Below are 25,934 nucleotides of genomic sequence, written 5' to 3'. Positions count from 1 at the left end.
CATCCTTTCATTTGCGTCCCCAACCACTAACCAGTTTAAATACTTGAACAATATGGTTGTTATTGGTTTCTGTTTAAGTCCTAGAAACCAGATTCCCAATCTTGCCTTGTTAAAAGCCCAGCGTTATGTCCATGTGTAGTCTTCAAAATACTATCAACCCTGGACACAGGTTCCTGTGATGCCTAAAATTTAGATAATTTTAAGCTAAATTCCCCAAACACCTCTTCATAAAATCAAAGTTTTTTTTAAAAAAAACCAGAGTAGTCTGAGCCCTGTCATTTTATGTCATTCCCAATTCACATGTGCTGAACAAAATGTAATCCCAGAGCATTTTTTCACTCGCTGACTTGGCTCGCGATATACCTGGGGAAGTGAGACACTCTCACAGAAGGTTTACAATATGAATGCAACAAGGGAGAAAGCTGTATCTGCAGTCCCCTTGTGTAGCCATTGTCCAAGATTAAAAGATGCACAGAGTTGATAGCTCTTACAATACAAATGGAATAGAGAGCAAGATATTTTTCGTAGATATTATACTTTGGGATTCTGTGGTAAGCACCGTGTGTTTGAAGTAAGCAAGCTATAAGCTTACTGTCCTCAAACAAGATCATGTATCTTGTCCTACTTTGAGTAGGGACATTCTACTCAAAGGAAATTTTATTATCTACTCTGATCTAACCAATTTGTTGATTAAATTTTGCATTTTCATAACAAGACAAGAGGTCTCACAGCAAACCTATTAGTAAAGAAACCTAATTTTAAATAACATATAATGATGAATTGTTGAAACTTTGTTTTGTCAAACATCGCTGAGGGGAAAAAAATAGCACACTTACATCATTTATATTATTTGAAACAGCTTTTAGATGCCTGAGCATTGGATTCTCCGTTGCTGGAAGTACATTATAATCTGCTGAACCTTTGGCTTTTTCATAATCTTCCTTGTATTTTATCTAGAAAAAAAATAAGGGGAAAAATTAATTCATTTTGGTGTAACCTGATGACCTTTTTATTTGGGCTTTTAGCTCAAAGACTTTTTTAAAAATGGAAACATTCATGTACCATTCTAAATCAAATACACCGGCGTCTCTTAAGAGATGCCATCTGTTCAATTAAGAAAACAATTTCAACTGGAAAATGCTATTTGTACTTGCATTTGGCAAGTACAATTATTCCATAGTCAAAAAACCATTGCTGATGAAATATAACCAGAATGGATTGTGCTTTCAAGAGTTAAGTACCTTTTGTCATTAGCAAAAATCCTTTTCAAGTTCTATTATCTCTTCTGCTAAACTTTTATTACTAAATCTAAAAAGGATAGTAAACACTCAAAGATGAAATGATGAACATTACATTCTCAATAGCTAGGATCCAAAACTTAGCACAGTTATACTGTTGGGACACATATACACACATGCAGGCACACACGCATACACACACACACATACACACCAACAGAAATGAGGGAGGCAATTTTCATCATTTTCCATATGGTCTCCTTTGCCTCCCAGAAAAGTAGGACTGTGACTAAGAGGAAAACATGAATCAATGAAAGTTCTCTCTTCCACCAACAAAAGTTTCCATTGGATCACCAACATAAGCCACAAAGGAATTCAATTTTTGCAGAACTCCCTTGTTAAGCTCAAACACATTTTCTTGAACAATGTCAAGACCTAACAGATGCATCCAAGTCTAACTTAATAGTGCTTCACATAAAATTTTCCTTGACCACCAAGATGAGATGAGAGACTGCACAGTATATATGGAATACCAGCTGTATAAATGAGCAGAATATTCCCTGATTAGTAAATTCCATCAGAGTGGAAAAGACTGGGTCAAAAAGAGCATGATGCCAGCTGTAACCACATGAACAAAGCCCCTTTTTGTATATGTGTCAATGTCACAAGCAAACAGGGGCTTTGTTCATCTGGTTGCAACATCCATCTTCACTTCTTGACCCCTCCAGAAAACATCCCTATGTGTGACACACTTTCAATTTACACAGAAATGCCTTCATTTCAATTCAACCCATGTGAGATGACCAAAAGCTTTGGACTACTCCTGTTTTGGATGGGATTTTATTACCTTTATTGTCAGAGTACAACATGTGTACAATAAGATTGGCTGAGCCTCCCTTCATGCACCCAACTCAGAGTGAGGACAGAAGTCCCTAACCCAGTCCCAATATTATTACACTATGTGACCTTGTTGCATAATGTGCCAGCCCTGCAAGTCTATCATACTATGTTGACATTAAGTTATTTTCCATTCAGAAGTCTGACAGCCCATGGGTAGAAACTGTTCTTCAGCCTGTTGATGTGGCTGACTATGCTTCTATATCTCCTACCAGATGGTAGGAGAGTGAAGAAGTGCTGACTGGGATCTGAGTTGTCCCTGAGAATTTTCTTTGTATGTAAACTGAAATATCAGAAGATTCCAAGCACATTATGGGCAAGGCCACCTCCTGATTTTCCCAATGGATTCGATGTAAACACATAGCTAAACTTATTGTCATACCTTACTGGCAGCAATTCCAGCACGCTTATTAACTGCATACTCCGGTGTTTCTGTCTGCATGAAATAAATATTGTCTTTCTTCGATTCCCAGTCTTCCTGGTATTTTCTCTGCAAACAGCAGAAAGTGCAAGAATGTACAGCTCAAAATTGGAATTTTATTAGAAAGGCAATCAATCAATATAAAATAGGGGGAGGGAGAAAGTGGGGGGGAAAGCAAACACAAAATGGCATTTTGATATTACCAGGCTCAAGTTGTCAGAGTTCATTTTGGCAATTGCGACATCATAGCATGGTGTTTGGCTCCATTTGCCCTTCTCCTTTTTATAGCCTTCGTGATAATTGTGCTACAACAAAAAAGAGAAAAATATTGGACTGTAGATAAGCTACTTTAGAAAAAGAAATATATTCTTAAAGTAGGTTTGCTTTCCAGCTATAGATGAGCTATTGCATAATAGATAGTAACTATAACTTTTTTGGACTGTTCTGTCTTAGGGATGTTTGATAACATAATTGTTCTATAGCTTTCCAAAACCTTCTCAGAAGAATGGAATGGAATGGAATAGAATAGAGTAGAGTAGAATAGAATAGAATAGAATAGAATAGAATAGAATAGAATAGAATAGGAATATTTTATTTGACCAAGTGTGATTTGACACAGAAGAAATTCGTCTCCAGTGCAGAAGTTCTCAGTGTATCCATTATGGAAATCTTCCTGGAGAAGTCAGTCTGGTACCTATCCTGCTTGCTTCTGATGCCAAATATAACTAATATGGAGGGAAGGGTCACATTGCATTCCATTAAAGATATAGCACTGAATTTAGTAAGTTTAAATTTATGGTTGGATAATAAATTATGAACACATTAATAATCAATAAAATCTAATTATATATATATATAAATATCAAGTTTATGAGTCATGCTTCATGAATCTCATCCATTGTGCTAAATGCCTGTTTCTCTCCCGTTGTTTTTTTTAATCTTATCAGGCATTATTTTACATGGAATCAGAAAAGGTAATCTAAAATTAGAAAGGGAGATTTATTTTAGCTTCACCAAAACAATGTGTCTTTAGAGGCTCTTTCTATACATGAATTACTCTACAAACACAAAAATTATTCAAAATGTGCCAGGAGAAATTTCAACAATTAAAAGTACAAGAAATACCTTCACCATACCTAGTCCAAAGTATAAAGGCCACTCCAAAAAAACATGAATGTTGCCCTATTAAACAAACCTAAGTTAAGATATATAAAAAGGTGGAACTATGAAGTAGTTGCCAGGGACAGTAGGCTAGAAACACCATTCTTGGTTTGCCACAGTAGAAAGAATAGTCTGTGGAATCTGAGGCAGCTTCATATTTGGTATTATCTGGACTACATAGATATTCTCATAAATGATACAGTACCTAATTCTACTGTAGGTCAGCCCCATAGATAGACAAGCAAATCAACTCCACAGCAAGGAATTGATATCTCAATACTCTAATTGCAATTGAGTATACTAATAGGATCTTGTGATGTTCTGATTGTGATGTTCCTCCTCCTCCTCTTCCTCCTCCTCCTCCTCCTCCTCCTCCTCCTCCATGAATTAGGGAGTTATCTCCTTGAATTGCATCCAAATGTTATCTTGCTTTTCTGGACTGAAATATATTTCAGTTCCTCTTGCTTCTGTAATAATTCTTGCATTTTCCATTAAGGTCAACTTCCTTACTCTCTACAATGCTGGAAGTCTCTGCTTTGGCCATCCAACCAATTCTAACCTCCAATCAATCTGTAAATCACTGCAAGATTGTGAGACTGCTTACAGGATTGCCTCTTTCTGTAAAGTCTAAACACACCCTTACAATCTTCACTGGGCCCTGACAGGTCCTGACACACTTATATTTCAGTTATTGGCCTAAATCATTAAGCAGCTTCCTGTTGGAACTTAGGTAGCATAAATTTATGTATTTATTTATTATAAAATGTATGTCTCTCATCTCCTTGATAAATCAACTCAATCCTTACTGTGGTTTAAGAGGAAGCTTAAAACAACTCTAAATTGGATTCTATTCTATTCAAAACTTTGAAAGCTTCCTAGGGACATAAAAAGGGAATGAGTAATCTAGCAATAATAAGCAATGTATTGGTTGATAATCTTTATGTTACTACAGGTAGAATGGGAAGAAGCATTATTGCAGAATGATTGGGATGGCAAGGGTCAAGATCACTGGCACATGCAAGGCTCAAAAACCAACCACTGTGTCAACGCTGGTGACCTCAGCTGTTTTTTGGCTTAGCTGAGGCACGGCAATCCGCTCTGCCGTGTGAATCAGCTGAGCTAAAAAGCAAGGGAATACAGGAGAGACAATGGCGTGGGTGGGTGACTGGGGGCAGCGAGAGGTGGTATTTGCTGGTTCTCCAAACTACTCAAAGTTTCTACTATCGGTACACCAGAACCAGTCCGAACCGGCTGAATACCACCTCTGTTCAAGATTCACCTGTAAAGGGCACTGATATTTTCCCCTCCTTGAAAGATACTTTACAGATCCTTAATTACTGTCTTGCTCCCAACTCAGGTGAATACATTATAATGAATTCTGTCACAAAATACTCACATCACTGAGCTGTCGAGTAACTTTCTTGGCAAGCTCCACATCAAGTGGGTCAGGCACAGGCGTGTATTTTGATTTCCGCTCATCGTGGCCTTTTTTGTAAACAATCTGAAATCGTCAGGAAAAGAAGAGGGCTGATTATTTAAACAAGCATACTTATTCTTGCAACCTGTCTAAATAGGAGTTAATTTTCATGGAAGCAAAATATGCCTCTGTTAATTTAGCATAGTTATTTTAGGATTTTATACCAGGAATAGAACAAGATAATCAGAGGAAGCAATTGTTCAATTCGCTTGGCTTTTGGCATGCTAGGTGGTAAAATTTGCTCTTTACTACAACAAATTAGCCATCTTTATAGAAGTTAATAAATTAAGAGTTGGTGTGGAAAGTTTCTACTGCACCATTTATTTTAATGGGCTATTTATTTTAATGGCTCGTGTTGGGAATATATACTTTCCAAAATGGGAACATTCTTGCCTTCGTTCCTTCAAATAAGACTCAGTAACTATATTCTTCTAATTTTCTTGGCAGAATAGAGAAATGACTTGCTGTCATCTTCAGTCCAGTTTTTTTTTTTACTTTTGTCTAACCTACAGTTCTGGAATGTCCTTGTAGGTTCCCATTCAAGTCTTAACTCAGGTTCAACTCCGCTAGGCTTTTGAGATCAGCCAATGTCAAGTAAGTGCTTCCAGAGACTTTTTCTCTATCATCTTCAATGCACTGTCCATCCCATTCCAGGGCCTCCTCTATTGCTGTGACCGTGCCAAAGGGCAAGACAATGTGCTACATATAGCCTTCTATTTCATTCTTGCAAAAGCCCTTTCAAGATTGGTCAGCTTCTAAACATTGCTTACCCACTAAACAACATACTGATGCAAATCTAGATTCTTCTAATCCAGGGGTTCCCAACCTGGGGGTGCGAGATGATATTCCAGGGGGTGCGAGAAAAGTTCCAGGTAAATTATAGAATATTGGCTATATGTTGGCATTTTTATTTTCTTTTGCAATGGATTAACTTAACTGAGCAAAATATAAATTTCAGGGGGTGCGAGGTTCGAGTGAAATTTCTTTAGGGATGCGGGGCGAAGAAAAGGTTGGGAACCACTGTTCTAATTCATCACTCTTAGATCCCCTTTCCCAAATGTCTATGGAAATTCTCAATCATCCAGGTCATGGTTGTCCCAAATGTGCTTTCCCAAAAAGCAACTGGAGTTTCATGGTGTCATGCCCCTGTTGGAATCTGATTCTGAGGGGGAAGTCGAGCTGCTGACAGGGAGTGGGAGTGTGGCTCCAGTGGCTGTGGAAGAAACCGTGGGTGGGCGCAGTCTGGCTGGGCATTCAGAGGAAGTCCCAGGGCCACCCTTTCTTCACCTAGGGCACGCAGGGAAGAACGGAGAATGGAACAACATGAGTTATGTGGTTTACGGGGGAGGAAAGGGCCCTGATCCCCTTCATTAGCTGCAGCTAGGAAAACTATGCACAGCAAAGTTGCTGAAGGCAAAGTGTGCATTATCTCTGTTTGTCGAGGGTTATCTGGGTTCTGGCATCCTCCTAACTGTGTGTGTTTCACTATCTTTTGGAAGTCTGCAATTCCTTATCCTGCCCTGTCTCGTTAATTGCTGCAGCATGGTTTGTGTTGGTTTTTATTTATAATCTATATTTATTTTGGGTTTGGACTGAATTTCTTCCCTTTAAAGACTATTCTTGGGAGAGTTTTTCTCCAGCCGATGATAACCGGACATTGGGGACCAAGTTGGAGGTATTAAAGGGACTTTACCTACTTTTTTGACTTTGTTGCTTTTGTGCCACGCCCCGGGTCATCACACTTGGTTTTCACTGAAAATGTTTTGCTTCTTCTCAGTGGGTTTCCAAATTTTTTCCTACCAGTTCTATGAAAGCATGCTTTGCAAGTTCACCCAGAAACCGGCCTCTATGTCAGCGCTAGTGAGATGAGCTGTTTTTTAGCTCAGCTGAGGCCCGGCAATCCGCTCTGCCATGTGAATCAGCTGAACTAAAAAAACAAGGAAATATAGGTCAGGAAAGGTCCGGGAGCGCATGGGTGGGCCCAGCCAGAGGTGGTATTTGCCGGTTCTCCGAACTACTCAAAATTTCCACTACCGCTATGTCAGAATTGGTCAGCATGGCTGAATACAACCTCTGCTTCTTCTTGGATGAGAAACGAAACATTTTAAAGGAAAAACCAAGAATTTTCTCTTTTCCTGTTACTTACGTCACTGAGGGCCTTCTGTGCCTTTGCAACTCTCCTAAGTTCAGGACTGTCATCATAAGGATAGAAGAGGGCCTTGTCTGCTTCCCACTCTTCAGTGTAAGGTTTCTGAGGGAAAAGTAACCATGAAACTTATTAGGCCCAGGCTGGAAAGAAACACGAGTTACATAAGAAAGGATCACAAATTCTTCTAACCAGAAGTACACCTACCTTACTGAATAAGGCTGTATTTTTTATGGCATGAACAAGCTCAGGAGCATCAGGAGGAAGCAAGTACTTTTCCTTATTTTCTTCCCAATTCTGTTTGTATAAAACCTATAATGATAAAAACAAAAAAAATACCACATTGGCTAAAGGAACTGTAAAGAAACTCCTTTTTTTTAAGTCTGATTCTTCATAAAGTCCAACAATAATCCAATTCACTTGCCAGGATAGCTGCCAATCCCTCTCTTTCCTGGTACTGCTTCTGAACATCTCAATGTTCCTTGACATCTTTTATACATAATTGCCTAGCCTTGATTCTTCAAAATTACTGTTTAAAAACACAGAACAAACTCAAATTTCTACTATGTTAAGCTGTTCTGTGAAGGTAGGCAGCCTCAAAAGGTGATTTACTGTATTCATTCACCTAAGTGAATAAATGAGAATTTGCTAAAAAGACATTTTGTTCTTTTTAAATCATTTCTCCAGTAATAAACAGATGAGTCATATCTCCAGTGCCCAATCTAATAACCAAGGTTGTTGATTGTGTCCTTGCTTCATTTTGTAGGACAATGGAAGAATGTTTTGGTCACAATAGCTGATACTAACAGTTTAGCGCCAATCCAGAAAGACAGGAAGCGACTATACTGATACTGACACAAGACAATCCCTTGTGTGAAATGTGTGGTTTATGTTATCTAGAATAGGGAGGATCAGCACCAGAGATGGTATTCAGCAGGTTCTGACCAGTTCTGGAAAACCAGTAGCAGAAATTTGGAGTAGTCTGGAGAACCGGAAAATACCACCTCTGATTGGAGGTTTTATAGTATCCTTCCCCTGCCATGCCCACCAAGCCACACCCACAGAACCAGTAGTAAAAGAAATTGAATCCCACCACTGATCAGTGCAGGTATTATCATAGTCTACCTATAGCTTGGATGTATCAGGCAAATCAATTCCTTCAAAATTAAGCTGCATCGTGGTAAAATTACAGTTTCAGGGAGAAATAGAAGCCTCAGCAACCTTTTTGAGACCTCTTGGTAACCGATTAAGGAGAGTTTACACTTATTTCACTGTCCGGGTAAATATTTATTGGGGAATGAGGAGAATAAGGTATTATTTTGTATTTCAAGCATTAAACTGAAATAGGCAATGTGACTTAGACTGTATCACCTGAAAAACTGAACATCTGAATGTGATGTTGTTGATGACTCCAAACAAACCAGTTTTGCCTAACCCAATATTTTCTTGGTGCATCGGCTTTCAATTTCTATCCTTCCTGATTCAAAAGCCATAATGATTGCAAATCATGGAACTGTAATCCAAAGTCCCCAAAGAGCTCCAGTTTGGTAAAATCTGATATATATTGCCTATATTTTCATATATATTTCCATTTATTCACACAATACTATTATTTCTTTCTAGGAAGACAAACAGCTGACAGGGAGTGGGATTGTGACTCCGTTGGCTACGGAGAAAACTGGAGAAGGGCAAAGTCCAGCTGGGCAGAGCAGGGAAGAGGTAGAATAAGGGAGAGGGAGTTCAGAGGAGGACCCAGGCCCACCCTCTCTTCATCCTAGGGCACACAGGGAGGAACGGAGAAGAGAGCAACATAGGTTGCGTGGCATACAGGGGAGGAAAGGGCCCTCATTCCCTTCATTAGCCACACCTGGGAATGAGAGTTTAAAAGAAATGCATGCTGAGTGCTGCAGCTGCTTGGAGCAAACATGAGTTTATCTTGTGTTGACTTTGCTTATCTGTGCCCCTGGCGTTTTCCCAACCATGTTGAGTTATTGCTGTGCCTTCACGTCTGGACTTCTTGCTCCTGCCCTGTCGGACTAATTACCTCATTTTGCCTTGATTGGACTTATAGTTACAGTTTTTGTTGGCCACATTTTGGACTTGATTCTCTGCAGCCAAAGGCTGTTCCTGATAGAGTTTTTCTCCAGCCAGAAGGTAACCAGGGGATTGGGGGCGAAGTTGGAGCTAATAAAGGGACTGCTACTGATTATCTGACTGTATTGTTTGTGCCACGCCCCGGGTCATCACAATGTGGAAGGAAAAGTTGTGAAAAGGCATTCCATCCATCACAGGGATAGTCATTGTTTAGTGACCACAACTGGGGCCAGCACCTCAGTCATTTAGCAAAGCAGTTGCTAAATGAAACCACAATTATGATTATAATCTTATTTCAGATTTCCTTTCCTTTACATATCTGCAAAGGTCACAAAGAGAAGATTGGTCATAAAGTTTTTTTTTCATCACTATCATAACTGCAATGGTTGCTAAAAGAAGCAGTAAGTGAATGAGGATTATCTTTATAACTCACAAGAAATGCATAAACTATTTTATTGGAAAGTTGGATGACAAGTAATAAAACACAGATATTGTTGATGTGTAATAAAAGGTTCTTATCATAATTTTTCCAAAAACAAACCATTTGAGCTGCATAAGCACCACTTAAGGTTTTTTTTTTTTTACAAATCTCAATAATTTCTACATCACAGGATAACTTACCTTGCTGACTTGCTGAGAAACTTTCTTTGCATGCTCAATGTCTCTTGCTTTCTCATCAAGATGGCAATCGGTTCTAGCTGCCTCCCCAGCCATGCGATACTTAACCTACAGAAAATACATACAGGCTACAGCAGGGGTTTCAACCTTTTTATACCTACTGCCCACTTTTGTATCTCTGTAAGTAGTAAAATTTTCTAACCGCCCACCGGTTCCACAGTAATGGTGATTAGGGGACAAAACCCCTACCGCCCACCATGAAAGCTGGAATGCCCACTAGTGGGCGGTAGGGACCAGGTTGACTACCACTGGGCTGCAGTATAGAAAACTTAAAGTTTAGAATAATAGAGTTGGAAGGGACCTTGAAGGTCCAACCCTCTGCTAACAGTGAGGTTAACAGTGCATCAATCAAACAGCAGGTAAGGAAGTAGGGGAACCCAGGCACCACACAGGCTATGTAGAAAGTAAATTAACACAAGGTCAGTCAAAAAGGACTCAAATGTCTACACACCAATGCAATAAACGGGGTGAATTAGAAATTCAGGTAAATGAGGGCGGATATGATATTGTTGCCATTACGGAAACTTGGTGGGATGAAACCCACAAATGGTACATACAGCTAGAACTCATTACAACTGTAGTAAACCATTGCTTTGCAAACAGAAAATGGAGCCAAAGCAAACTGAAATTAAGTTAGCACGTAATTAATGTGATTTCTTCCAATTTACTTAGCATACATTTAAAATGAAAACAGTGCTAGCTTTTGGGAAAACTCTTGGAGACCATGTCAGAGGGTTTGGAGATGATTGGCAGTGTTCTTATGCTGAGACAATCCATAAAAGCCAGCTGTCAGGTGTGAAGAAGCAAGACCACATGTTAAGTTCCAGTCAAGCTAATTTATTACTCATGCTATACACAGGAATTTAGTCAACTAATAGCCAGCACTAAATTGGTGCTAGATAAGAGCCAACAGAGGGGCTGGTCTTGGATTCCTTGCGGCAACCTAATGACTCCAAACTGATTCCTCTCTCAACTCCCCCATCCGGGCTCTGCCTCCTCTTCTCTTACACCAGCAACTTTCATGCCTGTAGTATTTTTCAGATGGTCAAGAACTGTAATTTTAACCTGCAAGTATGTGGTAAGAAGTCTCAAATTTCTAGCTTCAAGCAGAGTCTGCAGTTTCCTTGGCCAAGGATTTAGCAGTATTCATATCCTAAAGTTCCAGGCCGGCTTACAGTAATATCATGAGTTGACTTGCTGTCCTGACTAGAATTAAAACAGTATTACCTAGTCATGGTTTCTTCTTCTTCATCCTTACCTCACTGAGCTGGTCCTGGACTTTTTTAATTCTCCGATGTAGGGGAGTATCAGTTGTTATTCCACATGGTTTTCCTTTTTCTTTTTCAAAATTTTCCTTGTACTTTTTCTGGGAGCAGAGAAGACAGCAAAATGTAGATCTATTTTTAGCATGTTGAAGTGTTATGGTTAAGAGTCCCTGTGGAAATGCCTTGCGCTTAAAGCTTTAATGTATTTCTATAGGTGGGCGCATCCGAATTAAATAAACTCTTTTGATTTCAAATCCCACAGTTCCTTACAATTTGCCAAAAAGGCTTAACTACAGGTAGTCCCCGACTTACAACAGTTCATTTAGTGACATTTGAAGTTACAATGGCACTGAAGAAAACTGACTTATGACTGTTTCACACTTATGACACACACTTATCGCATCCCCATGGTCATGTGGTCAAATCTCAGAGGCTTGGCAACTGACACATATTTATGATCATTGCAGTGTCCTGGGGTCATGTGATCCCTTTAGCAACCTTCTGACAAGCAAAGTCAATGGGGAAGCAAGATTCACTTAGCAACCGTGTCACTAATTTAACAACTGCAGTGATTCACTTAGCAACTATGGCAAGAAAGGTAAAAAAATGGGGCAAAATTCACTTAACAAATGTCTCAGCCCAGTTGTGGTCGTATGTCAAGGAGGAAATAGGAAATAGACTCCATAAGATCTGGGGACATCGAGTTGGTATGTGAGTAGAGGGGGGTGTATCTGCAGGCATGCATACAAACGCAGATATATCCCCATGCATAATTAGATGAAAGTTTGATTTATATATAAATTGCATAATGTTCTGATTAAGAGACATTTTTTTCCTCCAGATTTATGGCCCTACAGATCATCTTTGGCTCCCTCTGAACGTACTAAATTTATGCTCTGAGTACAAAACACATGCACACATCCACAGGGAGGGAGGGAGAGAGAGAGAGTTTAAAGAGATATAGATGAGGTGAATTAGGTTATTTCATTTAGCCACAGAAATTACGGTCTGAATAAGGAAAGGCTATAAATTAGAACTTTTTCATATTATTCTAAATATTAAACTGGGATGACCCTAAGCTTTGATACTTTCTGACTAGCTTATTCCAGAGACCAGGATTTCCAGCTCCCCCTTGCGCTATAGTAATTGATAGCTATTATCAATTTCTGATACATTGAAAAAGTAACATGTATAAAATAAATATTTTTTTCCACAAGGATCTTTTTAAAAATTGACTGAAACTCACTAAAGTAGGATTAAACAGCTTTGAATTTGAAAAGATATAAATGTCTGACTTACATCGCTGAAGAGCTTTTGCATTTTTGAACTGTGATCCAAGTAAGGTGTCCGAAACTTAGATGTGTCCACTTTTTTCCGTACAACTTTTTTTCTGACAGGATGGGAGGCCTTGTGAGAAGTGTCTATGGCTTCCGGAGGTTGTGTTGTACTATCCAAAGTATGTGTTGTGGTTCTGGTTGTTTCATAAGTATGCGTTCTTGTTGCTGAAGGATGTCTGCTTGTTTCTGAAGTATGTCTTGTTGTTACTGTGTACGGTGCGGAGCCAGTGCTGTATGTGGTCGTTGTGATCTCAGTAGTCATCTAGAAACGTGGAAAGGTGTTTCAAATTTATCTCCTGACTCAGTTTCAGAGCCTTTTTAGTCGATATTTGTAGAGTTATAATTGACTATATTCCTGATAATCTTTTGAAAATCAGCGCAACTGCGATACACTTCGTTGAGAACCAGTCTTTGACAATTTCCAAAGAATTTTCAAAATTAGTAATCTAGCCACCACAATAGATTATATGAATGATTTAGTTTTTTTAACCTTAAGTCATTTCATATGGCTGTGTAATGTATAAAATTACAAATTTAAACTGCGTTTTCACCTATCCTCAAGATAAATAGTGAAAGCAGAAAATTCCCAAGATTAGACCACTGGACAGGGAATAACGGAATAGTTGTAGAGACTATGCAAAGAATCGTTCATACAGTGATCTATATGACTACTACATGAGAGTAGTCATATATGACTACTACATGATAGTAGTCATATAGCTCCCATATTATATTCAATAGCATTATATCCTGATATTCTTGAATTCAGGAAGGTCCTTTTGACATGTTACATCTATTTTTCTGAATTGAATCAACCATGAATTTTATTTAAAAAAACAAAAACAAAAGACATATAACTTTCTCCCTAGTCCTCAGTCAAGTTTCCCTTCAATTTGAAAAGTGCTTTATAATGTGCACGTATCATTCAATTTATTCCTATAAAATGAAATATTTGTTTTCTAAATAAAGGAATTGGTTTATTCAACCAAGTCTTTTGGATTTTACAAGGATTTTCTTCACCATCGTTCTCACTTACATCAGCTTGAATTTTGACAATATATATATGGAAACAGACAAATTCCCCCTTTGCTTTAACCTCATTCGATATTAGTGAGATTATTCCAAAATGTATAAGAGAATTAATCTATGAAAATAATAAGCCTCTTTTTTTTATATTTTCTGAATATATGCTCAAAGGTTATTTTATGAACTATTCCCCTAAAGTGAGATACACACAAATAAACCGCATAAATTCAGAATCATATAACTGTATTTCTCCATCAACACAAAAATTAATGTTCTTAATGAAGAAATAACTTTGTCCTGTCTGTCCTGCATCAGCCTGTAATAATAATAATCTGTAATCTAATCTGTAAGATTCTAGGATCCTCCTAAGTAACTCTGAAGTCTGGAAAAGGAAGCCAGGGATTGTGCTTCTAATATTTACAGTCATGCTGATATCATAAACAATGCTAGACTTCTAATTAAAAAAGTATATTAAAAGAATTGTCAGGAGGAATAAACAACAAATGTTTAGAGTAAAATGATGTTACAGTATTTATCTTCAGGTTGTTCGTGACATTTATGAAAACATAACCCTGAGAAGAAAAGTCTTGTTTCAAAGATGAACACGATGAACAACATATGAATAAGTTATGCAACTTGAACAAGAAACAAAAACAAGAAAACGATATTGGACATTCCAAAGTGAATTTACATCAGACAAATGAATGGAAACACACTAACAGAAATTTGCAGGAAGAAATATTCTGTAGATACATATTTATTCTCTTCTTCGCTGAGTTGTCAAATTTCCCCTTCCATTTAGTAACCTCTAAGAATTAGTGTTTTCCCCTTTGTTTTCTGGTAGATGGCTAAGATTTCAAGAGCAGAGATATATATCTATACATTTTAGACCAATCATACCATTCAAGCCAATCAAAAATTACTCATCCATTTCACTAGGATGCAGGCATCACTATACATCTGCATCTCCCAAAAGAAAATAAAGTGTTTTTAAAACATCTCAGCTAATATTTTACAAACCATTGAGTATATGGACAAGGAAAAAAGTTCAGTGTAATTAAAGACTGCTGCAAATTAAGGTAAATAAAGGTAGAAGTGAACAATTATACATTAACTAAAACAAGCCTCCAACTTTTGTTGGAGGAAAAAAAATTGGATTTTCATTTATTTGTCTTTTCTCCTACATCTCCCCCCCCCCCCCAAAAAAAAAGAATGTAGGAATCATGCAGGTAGAAAGTTACTTAACTTATTAACCCAAGCTACATTTTTCTCTACCGGAGAATCAGAGCCTCACCTGAGTTAAAAAAGATTATTCCATTCATGTAGAGTAGGCCTAAGTGCAGGTATTATCATCTATTGCACCTCCTAACCACAAAATTTATATGCCTGGCCCTTACCATCAAAAAGTTGCCCATCATTGCATTTAGTAAAAGACACTCAGAGCAAGATCATTATTCTGTTATATAAGTTGTTGATTGACTTTTTCTTCCCAGAGGTTATTATTAGATTACTCTACTATGTAAAAAAAAATCTATTAAATTATTTTATATTCTACACATACACACAAAATGCTTAAAAAAACATTAAATTCCACAAAATCAGACATTTGTGCATAAAACAGATGCTTTTACCTCGCCTGGTTCACCCTCGACCTCCTCTTCTATGTAGTACTATAAACAAAGAAGAAACCTCATTATTTTTCACACGGTCATTCATAAAAACGTGTGTTTCCCTTGAGGCAAAGAACATAATCTCAGTCTGAAGAATGAAGTGATTAATAAGGATGTTCCGTGGAAAGTGCTCAAAGATTTAGCTGCTGGTAAGATCCACGGGTGTTTTGTTCCATGAACACCAGTGGATTTGTGGCTGCCAATCGCTCATAATACTTAAAACTGTTTAAAAAGTGACTTTTTCTTGTATCATAAAAAAATTAGCTATTAGATCCAATTGGTATTAGATCCAATTCAAGAATTCCAAGACTTCACATCTCCTGCTTGCACTTAAGGAATTTTGGACACCCATTGACTTGTTCAGATATATTTTAAAAGTCATGACCCAATGGCAAGCAAACAGGATACATGAGTTCACCAGATCATTAGCCATAACCTGAAATCATGATCAAACACCACCCTTTCATTGTATGTACTATTTCGGGTATTAAGGAAAGGAAGAGATAATCCAAAAAATAATTCAAATACCAATGCAGAAAGCAGTTAAACCTACAATATTTCCAAAGTGATACATCTGCAACTCTCACTGACAATCTTGCATTTAATTGTTTTCTTGTGAAAATGGCGTTGTAAGAGAACTAAGCAACCCTGCAACAGGAAAAAGATTTTATTCATCTGTGAATTCTTTTTAAAGGAAATATTGAATGTCCTAGGAACATTTGTCATGGACTATTCATTTAAGTTTGCTCTTGTAAAAGGAAAGGTTTTCATAAAATGGCAAATGAATTGTCAAAACACGATCATAGTTTACTAGAACAACAGTTACACATTAAATTTTTTTAAATATATTTCTTAATTAGGGCTGTGCAAAGCTCCACTGAGATTATTCGAATGGATGACTCAAATTTTATTTGAAATAACTCAAGCCAGAACTGAAGCATAGCCAATACTCTTACAGAAGTTCTCTTTGATCTCTCAGGACTGTTTATGCTTCAGGGTGAATTATCATATTTAATTTCAAGGAAGAAGGCATTGAATTTCAGAAGAAACCATGCCTGAACAAGAATTACTGGACAAAAAAAAAATCTTATCAGCAATCTAAAACAATCCTTTCTCTGAAGGGGGAGAAAAACCTCTCTGATAGTTCTGCACAATATATGTCACTGACCAAATGGAATACAAGCTATCAGTCACCTGTATCTGATCTCCTACAAGCCACAAGGAATTGAATATCTTGATTTTTCTGTCTGCCTGCTATATTTGATAAGCTGATTTAATTTTTATGAACACAACTGACATAAGTATACTGTGCATATCTATAGGTCTTACTCGTGGATACTAACTCACATTTAATAGACTATATTATATTAGACTAGCTCGATATCCATGCTTTACTATGAAACTATGTGGTTGGGCTTAGTTTTGGGGGAGGAAAATAAGGGGGGGAAATTCTGCCTCTGCCTACCAGTATCCATCAGTATTCATCTGGCTAGTGTCCTGACAGTGTGTGAGAGAGTTGAGGCTGTTTGGAAACTGAAACAGTATTAGCTGTGTGAGCAAGGAGACAGCAAGGAGCCTGGGCATGGCTTAGTTTAACTGGTCTGTACTAAAGCTGCTTGGTGCTGTGAAACTGTAACTGAAACTCCTCTCCTCTGCTTGTGCTTTGCATTTGGAACAGATTTCTTTTCAGGTGGGGAGGGGGAGTAGAACTCCTTAGCAACAGAGAGTGTTAATAATAATATATGAAATACTAATGCTCTAATGGTCATTTCGAAAAATCCTTTCTTAGTGAGCACCTAGAAACGAAGAGGAACATATGTGCCAAATTTCAAGTTTGTAGGCTTTACGATTCTGGAGATTTTGTGATGATGTGTGCGTGGTATTTCGCTTTTATATATACAGGTTGTATCTTACAACTGTTGTGTTTTTTCCTTCTAGGCTATTTTCATGTTTTGAATTGGGTCTTGTTACTACTGAGAGAGAGAGAGAGAGGAAGAAGTTGCTATTGTATCAGGGCTGAACTACTGTTTCTCAGTATCTTAACTAAGATAAAGTTCAATATCATGACTGAACTCAAATTCCACAAAAAGGACTCCGATGCCTATGAAACAATCTAGCTCCCAGAAAAGTACAAACGAAATTCATTTCCCTTGATCTTCCAAAGAAAGCAGGATAGAGGTATAAGAAACAAAGAACCAAGATGTGGAAGACTATTGTAAAGAGGGATTGATGACTGCAGTGTTTTAAGAAGATTTTTTAAAGTCCACTTAATCACCTCAAATCAATATGCTGATTTCAACACAGGAAAGAAAATGGTATTATCATCCTTTAAGATACATAATGAAACGAACAATATCTGAAATATTCTCTTGTTCATGAAGAAGCCAAGAAAGAACTCAGTTGCAGCTTGTTTATGTGGATTTTATACTCTCTTTTGGAACTACTGCCTACAAATTTCATCAAATTTAAGCAGGTGTTCAGGGCAAATCTAATAGAAATGAATGTACTAAGACCAGCTATGTCAATAAAATGTTTCTTCAAATCAGCTAACCTAAAAAAATGGGACAAATCATTTTGCTAATAAGACTCCATTCATTGTACGTTACACCAGTACAAACTCTTGTGAAAAGCTCTCAGCAATATTGGAATGTTAATAGTACCGGTGAAATATATTAGACTAATTTCATAGGAGGACCTTCTTAAATATGAGTCAGGGTAAGTAAAGAAGAAGCAGAAATGTTGAAATGGCCCAGAATTATCTTTAATAATAAGAATGAACTTGCATCGTTATTAGAAATGTCCCTGCTTTAATATTAAAGATAGTGCCAAATTATTTCCCCAAACTCTTTTTCACTAATACTATAGCAACCGCTAATTTTAGCCTAATTTTGCCGAGCATCAAATCAAGCTTTAAATTAGCAAAATATTCAAAGTGCATTTTACTTTAAAACAGCATTCGTCACCATAAGAGTAAGCTTAATTCACCAAAAATTATTTAATGCATTTGGTTAGAATTATTCCTCCGGTATGTTGAAAAGTCTTGAAAAATGGAGATGTAGAAGATGCTAATGCCGTCCATGTAGGTCCCAATATAATTCATTTCCATGTCTTTCTTTTACTGTTTGACCTTATCAGATTCATTTTATTGATCGGCCTAGACTTTTAAGCATGTATTCCGCCAATAAATTCTACTGGATTTCATGTATTTTTGGTATTAAAAGATTTATCGTGCTCAATTTAATAGGATCTAAAACATTGATTAAATTCTCAGACTTAGTGCATTAAGGTTCCTCTCCATTTCCATGAATCACATTAACAAGAAGCCTCCAAAGATACTGGCACCCTTCAACGGAGCCTGATTCACTGCCACTCTTTGCAGATGATTTATACTTCTCCAGGTAACTTTGTCAAGGTACTGTTTATTTCAAGCTTTACATATAATTGGCTCTTTTTATGAGAAGAATATCAGGAGATTCTCCTGCTTTTTTCTTCACTGTGCACCACTTAGCCTGGTGCTTGTACAACTAACAGCATGCATATCCCTGCTAAAGCACTACCACAAATAGTGGAAAATCCCAAATGTGCTTTTTCAAAAGGCAATTGGACTTTGTTTTTCTTTGAAGATATTTCTCTTCTCATCCAAAAAGCTTCTTCAGTTCTGACAACCAATTCCAGTTCTGACTTCTTGGATGAGAAGCGAAATGTCCAAGGAAAAACAAAGTCCAGTCACCTTTTGAAAAAACAGCTTTGGGACAACCATGACATGAATGACTGAGAATCTCCATAGATGAAAAGGAAAATTTAAGAAAATTTTGGGGAGGAGAGGGAAGAGAATGTGTGCGTTCATTTGCCTTTATAAATGAATTGCTATTTCTGTTTATTAATTCTATGTCAGATTACATACATACAAATGTACATCTGTGTGTCTCTGTGTTTATGTGTGTATGTTAGAGAGAAAGAATATTTATCCCAGCATGGAAGAAAAATGAAAGCATCATTTTTTTTCTCACATGGCTTACTGACCAACTTAAAATTGGCAACCTGGCCATCACGCCAAGCAAAAACAGAGCCTTCTTCTCACCTAAGTATTCTGCATTAAAAAGTCCAAATCAAAATGAAAAACATAAGCTACTTTTAAGAGGACTCTACTGCATGCCCTTTAAAATACAAATTTATCTCTTCAGAAATAAATACTTATTTTGCTTTCTAATATGTTGCACGTTTAATTCTGGTTCGCACAAAATTAAAGCATGAGGGCAAAAGACGAGCGGAAAAAAACCAGGAAGATGATTCTGGAAAAAGTCATCTTGTTTAAAAGTAAAATTAGAAACAATTGCAGCCTTTTTTAAAAACCTGCTACAAACATCCCAAGAGGCAAGAGTTTTGAAAAAGACAGACATCTGAAGAGACAATGCAACAATATAAAACTGAAATGATAATATGAAAGATAAAACCACTATTAGTCTTCTAAGAGACAGACAATGATAAGACAATGGGCATGGCTATCAGACATACATGAGATGGGAAGAAGAAGGAAGAAAGAGAAGAGGGGAGAAGAGAGGAGGAGGAAGAGGAGGAGGAGAAGATTTTTGTAATAAAAGTTAAAAACATTTCCTTAATTCTGATGCTGGTCATCAGAAATATCGAAAAATTTTACTCTAGTAGGATGAATGTGCAACACATTCAATTTGATAATCAATGTGCATCTGGAATTACAACCCAAGACATGCACAGAGAACTGGCATGGTAAAATGGAGCCTGGCAAGGAAATGTACCCATGATTTTTCACACAGATCCTATGTAGGCCAGTAAGTTGTTGCTAGATAGAATTACGGGCATTTTAAATGCACATATGAATGTTAACATTATTAGCATCATTTATGCTGTATTTTTCTATATATATATATATTTAAAAAGGAAAAGGCTTAATCTGCAGGAAGATGAGGAAAGAAAGGGCATCACTGGGCATTACTGTCATCATGCACTCTTACAACCTCATGTCCTAGGCCTTCCCTTGGAGTATCCAACAGCTGCTGGAGGCCATTTAGAATATATCAATTTCTATAACTGTCCGGTCACCAGCTCTGAATTTGGAGACACACTCACTTCTGAAGCAGCCATCTCAAGTTCCTGACCTGCCATTATTTGCTGTTTCTTTGAAATAATAAACTCATCTGCATAGCTTAAGGCGGTAAATCAAACATTTAAGTCTTACCTCCACAACCTCATCGTAATCGTCTTCATCTGCCATCTTTGCGGAAAGCCTGTCCACCTACTCACTGGTAACAATGCAAGTCAGATAAATAAATATCAGCATGATGAAGTCAATGTTGCTCACTTATCAAAGCTAGTATCTCTATGTACTATAAACATATTGTAAGAATGCGTTTGCACACACAGAGACAGACAGAAAGACATACAGAGAGAGAGAGAGAGTGAGATAGGCAGACAGACATGCATCCGTAGTTTGTTCAACAATATAGGCTAAATATTTAATATTTATTAAGATTAATATTTAAAAAATATTGTTCATAAAACTTCAAAATATTAATAAACCAAGAACATTATCAAACCTTTCATCTTTCTAAAAATATATTAAAGGGATACCATTTATCTTGAGATGTTTAGCATCAGATTGCTATTATCCCTTCATAACTTGTATTTCTTTCCAATATCTCATACACAGAGGAAAAAGCCAGTTTCTTATTGTGGAGACATTGGCCTCCTTCCATGTTTTAGCCAGTAACATTTTTTGCAAAAAAAACAACAACAACCAAATTGCACTGTTATTTTCCTTTATGAGCACAAATATAGCAATTCTGCTTAATAGAATTGCTTAGGATGCAGACAAGGAACAAACATAGATTATCATATCTACCAACTCTCTTGAGTGATGTACTTGTAATGAAAAATTAGATATCATAAAGTCTCTTCCTAGCTCAACAGAGTATGTTAAATGGAATATATAACAATCCTGAGGCTGTGCATTGTGCACTGAGAATTCATGCAAAAACATTTGCAGGGAGATGAATAATTGACAATTCTCAGCCAGCACCAACCAAAATTAATGGTGCCCCATTAATATTTCTTGAATGGACATTCACTTACGGTTTTGACTGTGAACTGCAACTAGAAGATCCTAAATATGTTTTCCAGCAGCTAGAAATTAATCCTTAGGATAAGGATTGAGCCAACATGGTACCATAGAACAAGAGCATTGCAATGAGGTACGCTGGCTAGGGCAGGGACAAGAAGCTGAAGAAATTTCCACTTTAATTGTGTTACAGACGAAAAGCAGCTTGCTAGGTCACTTCCATGAAAGCTTTCCTAACCTAGAAATTTAGTTGAGCTTTCCCCCCTCCCCTTGTTTTTCAGATGCTGCCACAATACCTGCAGGCCAATGTAACATTAATCTATATAAGCTAATAAACTTGGGGTCTTACTTATACAACAGTAAACAACCACAAACATTAAGTCATACAAATGTTGTTCAAATGACCTTAACTTAATGAAGTTAATTTCTCTCGTCCCACCATTTATCTGCAGGGATGCTCTCTTGCTTTGCTTCTGGGGTGCTTGATGTGTTTCTCCAACTTCAGTCCTAGAAAAGATCCAAGACTCTGGTTATTTAGATGGCAGAAAAGTGATGAATGAATGAATGCCTCGGAATGAATTAATGCACTGGAATGAGCCTGCTGTGAGAGACTGCAGGTCCCTCTTTTCTGGTGCAGGGAAGATGAAGGGTTAGAACAGCTGCTTCCTAGTACAAAAATATTTGCCCTGTAAGCCAATACGCCAGAGTGATTGCCTGGTTTTGTCTAGTTAGCTGAACTGCCATTCCTTCTGAGGCAAGCAGCGCTCCAGTGCTGTAGGTTAAATATAGGCCCTTCAAATGCTGCCTTTCCTTGTGCCAGTTCTGTTCAATCAAGGTGATATATTAAAAAAAAATAATCAAAGGATAAAATATTTGTTTCACCGAGGGAATAGGACAAGTCCTAAAGGAGAGAGAAAGAGAGACTTCCAGAGAGCTTAGCCAAAGGAGCCATTGATCTCCATGTGCAAAATATTTCCAAAGAACAGAGGCAAACTCTCATCTGCTTTTAAAGCCTCATCAAACTCAGGACTGATCTCTTCCCAAGCGGGATTACTTTGATGCTGAAAAAAAAGTGTGTTAACATTTGTAAAATAGTAAAAAATAAAAAAAAATCCCTTAGGACATAAAGTCTGCAAACAAACAGACAAACAAAAGCAACCGCAAACAATCATTTGGTAGAAAGAAAACCCCAACCTGTCTTTCTTTTTTTTAAAAAAGTAAAAGGCGCAAGCTTACCCGTTATATTTAAATAAATTTCCTTAGGAGCAAAGCCTCTCTGACTGTCCTCCCTCCTGAGACAAGCTGGGCAAAAGCAATGTTAGTCTGATGCATCAGCTCCTAAACCATCATGTGGTCGGGGGGAGCCAATCAGGTTAGGCGTGCTCAAGTTTCAGATACTAAATATACATAGTGACCCTTTGGAGGACCACCTGTTCGGTAAACCCTCCAAGCAAAGGAAAGTAGCTCATCCAAATCATTGCTTTGGTTGTTTTGTTTTTTTAACTCAATCAAAACACAGCAAAGAGCATCAGCCCCTTAGAAACGGTTCAACTGTTACTCACAAAGACTTGTGGAATATAAACCACTATTAAGGGTTTGTTCATTACAATGAAGTTCAAGACAATAAGCCAATGGAAGGGCTTTTTTTTCCATCCCACTCTCCCAGAAGATGTATGGTTTCTGAACTTGAGATGATTTACCATAGTCTCTCATCAAAGACAGGGAAGATAACAGTTTAGATCAGGGGTGTCCAGTCTTGACAACCTTAAGACCTGTAGACTTCAACTCCTAGAACTCACCATGCTGACTGGGGAATTCTGGGAATTGAAGTTCACCAGTCTTAAAATTGCCAAGTTTGAAGACCCTTGCTTTAGATAATCAGGAGTGAGGTATTGATGCCTTTTCTCTATCCAATTCTTCCAATTCTTCTTGTTCTCACATCTTTTAGAATTGGAACATAGGTTGTAGATTCAAAGTGTAAGACCAAAGTGGTTTCTATGTTCTATGTTATAGCATTCAGAAAAGTTTGACAAAATGGGTACTGTCAAAAACGGTTGGTGGGGACTAGAAGACATGCCTTTTCCGATGGTTGACCAACCTTAGAGCATTCTTCCTCTGAAGATCAGGATGGCCCCAACCTTGCCAGCTTTTCATAAGGCCTTACATACTCAGTTCTATGCCCAAGCTTGGAGGCCCAGGTGTCTGTAGGTGCCTGGTTGTGTTAATGATTGGATTGTTGTTTCTTAACTACTTATATTTTAATTTTTGTAATGCTTGCTATTGTTTTTATTCTATTTTACGTCCATTTGTTGCCCAGAATCATTCTTTGAGATATGAGAATGGGGGGTAAAATAATTGCTGGATCTCAAAGTCTTCTGGGACCGGGAAACACGAGGCCATACATATGGATTGAGCTTATGTATGTTACTAAGGTATGAATTGCCCAAATCAAAGCCACATTATTATGGCTTACTGTGAAGGATGAATCCCCATGAAATTCAAGGTGATCTTTATCTAGCCTCTATTCCCTTCCCTTACGTTCAAGCCATTGGTTGCTTCATTGCATATTGATTCTATCTTGATAGCTGAATGCCATTATATGTGTACAATGTAAGCTAGTGTTTAATGTTTTCTTTTCTTTATTTTAAATTATGCCCGCTACTTAATGACTACATGACTTCCTCCTTGACATGAGTTTTAAAAACAGTCTTATGTATAATGAGATGGGATTGATTACAAAGATGAGACATCCCTTTGAATGACACCACAGTACTGTTATGATACTTCAAGACAGATGCTGAACGATTCCCCCCCTAGTTCATCATGAACCATAAGCATGTGGGACTGGTGACTTCATCATTGATTTTGAAATGATGAATCCAGTTTCCAAATTTAAATTGTGGACGGGAACATTCTTCATTACTCAAAATGTTTGGTCCCATCAGTCCATTAGAAGACCTATCAATAATTTGAAAGACATGAATAATTGTACTATATTTATTTATGTACAAGATTTATAATACACTGACTTCTACGCTAAATTCAATTCTGACTTTATGGATCTGTTATCCTGTTCATATATTTTCAATGGTTGGACTCACATGAGCTTCATTCATTACAGGGTACTAATTGGTGCTTGGTACTCGACAGGTCCCTGCCCACTACCTCCATTAAGGATCCCAAATTTGTGGGACTGCTGCATTATCGGGACTCTGGATCAATACAGCCATGGTGGCACAATGGTTACAATGCAGTATTGCAGGCAAACTCTGCACACAGCCAGGAGTTCGATTCTAAGTGGCTCAAGGTTGATTCAGCCTTTCATCCTTCGGTAAAATAAGAACCCAGACTGTTGGGAGCAATATGCTGATTCCATAAATTGCTTAGAGGGAAGCTGTGAAACACTATGAAGTGGTATATAAATGCTATTGCTACTTGACACTGGATTTTTAAGTTCTTGTTTAGCAAAATCTAAGAGGTAGACAGGAAGAACATCAACCAGATTAGTAGTTCTTATTTCTGCTATGTTTACATGTACAGTATAGAAGGAGCTGATAATCAGCTTTGAATAATAAATCGTATAAGACATAAATCAATTTATAGTGTAAAAGGTTGTAGGAAGAAAGCAGACTTCCTGCAAAATTTGACAGTATTGTCCAAACAATAAGAAAAATAATGTACTGAAGATAGGTAAGAAAATAATAAAAGATGCAAAAATAGACTCTGAAAGTCATATAACTCATAATTTTAAGAACAACTGCCAAATAAACCTTAAAGTAGATGAAAAATAGAAGGAAGGTGAAGGAAGTTGTTGATCCCCTAGATCAGGGGTCCCCAACCACTGGGCCGTGGACCGATACCGGTCCATGGAACATTTCCTACCGGGCCACCAGTTTGCTGGGCGCCGCCATCTTGTTTGACGAGAAAGTGCTTCCGGGTGAGCTTTTCTGGTTGGAAAGTGGTGTTTGGATCCTGAAGGAATCCTCGTGCCTTAGTTTCATCGAAGGGGGGGTGGGCTTCGAACGAAACTAAGGCATGAGGATTCTTTCAGCACCCAAGGCAAGGCGAGCCGAGCGACCGTCCCGAAGCCATCCCGAAGCGAAGCCCATTGACAAAGGTACAAAGGAGGAGTTGAAGGTGGCGGGGAGAAGCGGGGGATGGCTGGCTGGCCTCTCGGCTCGCCTTGCCTTGTCATCCGTGCTGATGCCAGTACCGGGCCGCGGATCATTTTATGATGCCGGTACTGGGCCGTGGCACAAAAAAGGTTGGGGGCCACTTCCCTAGATGACAAGGAATTAAATATATTATTGCTAAAGGTACATACTATTCCTTTGCTGCTCTCCATGTAAGTTTTCTTTGGACATTGTATGGAAATAAACTGTGCATTTTAGACCATTCTCATTCAGCCATTTTTTTTTTCAAATACTTTA

General features: G+C 37.8%; 1 protein-coding gene across 50 annotated transcripts in view; it reads right to left on the bottom strand.

Annotated features, from left to right (window-relative positions):
• The window catches only part of NEB (nebulin), a 210,313-nt gene extending 187,434 nt beyond the window's left edge, over positions 1-22,879 (bottom strand). For all 50 annotated transcript variants that reach the window (XM_087920214.1, XM_087920218.1, XM_087920215.1 and 47 more), the window contains exons 1-13: positions 22,741-22,879; positions 21,910-22,011; positions 20,626-20,689; positions 15,372-15,410; positions 12,677-12,976; positions 11,371-11,478; positions 10,056-10,160; positions 7,548-7,652; positions 7,341-7,445; positions 5,114-5,218; positions 2,760-2,861; positions 2,518-2,625; positions 837-953 (exon numbers count right to left, since the gene is read on the bottom strand). In XM_087920214.1, the coding sequence (XP_087776340.1) occupies positions 837-953; positions 2,518-2,625; positions 2,760-2,861; positions 5,114-5,218; positions 7,341-7,445; positions 7,548-7,652; positions 10,056-10,160; positions 11,371-11,478; positions 12,677-12,976; positions 15,372-15,410; positions 20,626-20,661 (1,230 nt within the window). In that variant the 5' untranslated portion in view covers positions 20,662-20,689; positions 21,910-22,011; positions 22,741-22,879. The remainder of the gene's footprint in view (positions 1-836; positions 954-2,517; positions 2,626-2,759; positions 2,862-5,113; positions 5,219-7,340; positions 7,446-7,547; positions 7,653-10,055; positions 10,161-11,370; positions 11,479-12,676; positions 12,977-15,371; positions 15,411-20,625; positions 20,690-21,909; positions 22,012-22,740) is intronic.
• Positions 22,880-25,934: the final 3,055 nt, after the last annotated feature.

This window comes from Pseudonaja textilis, chromosome 1, assembly GCF_049901715.1.
Source record: "Pseudonaja textilis isolate UNSWEBS1 chromosome 1, rPseTex1.2, whole genome shotgun sequence".
In the NCBI taxonomy this organism is placed as follows: domain Eukaryota; kingdom Metazoa; phylum Chordata; class Lepidosauria; order Squamata; family Elapidae; genus Pseudonaja; species Pseudonaja textilis.
This window is presented reverse-complemented; position numbering and strand designations above follow the sequence as displayed.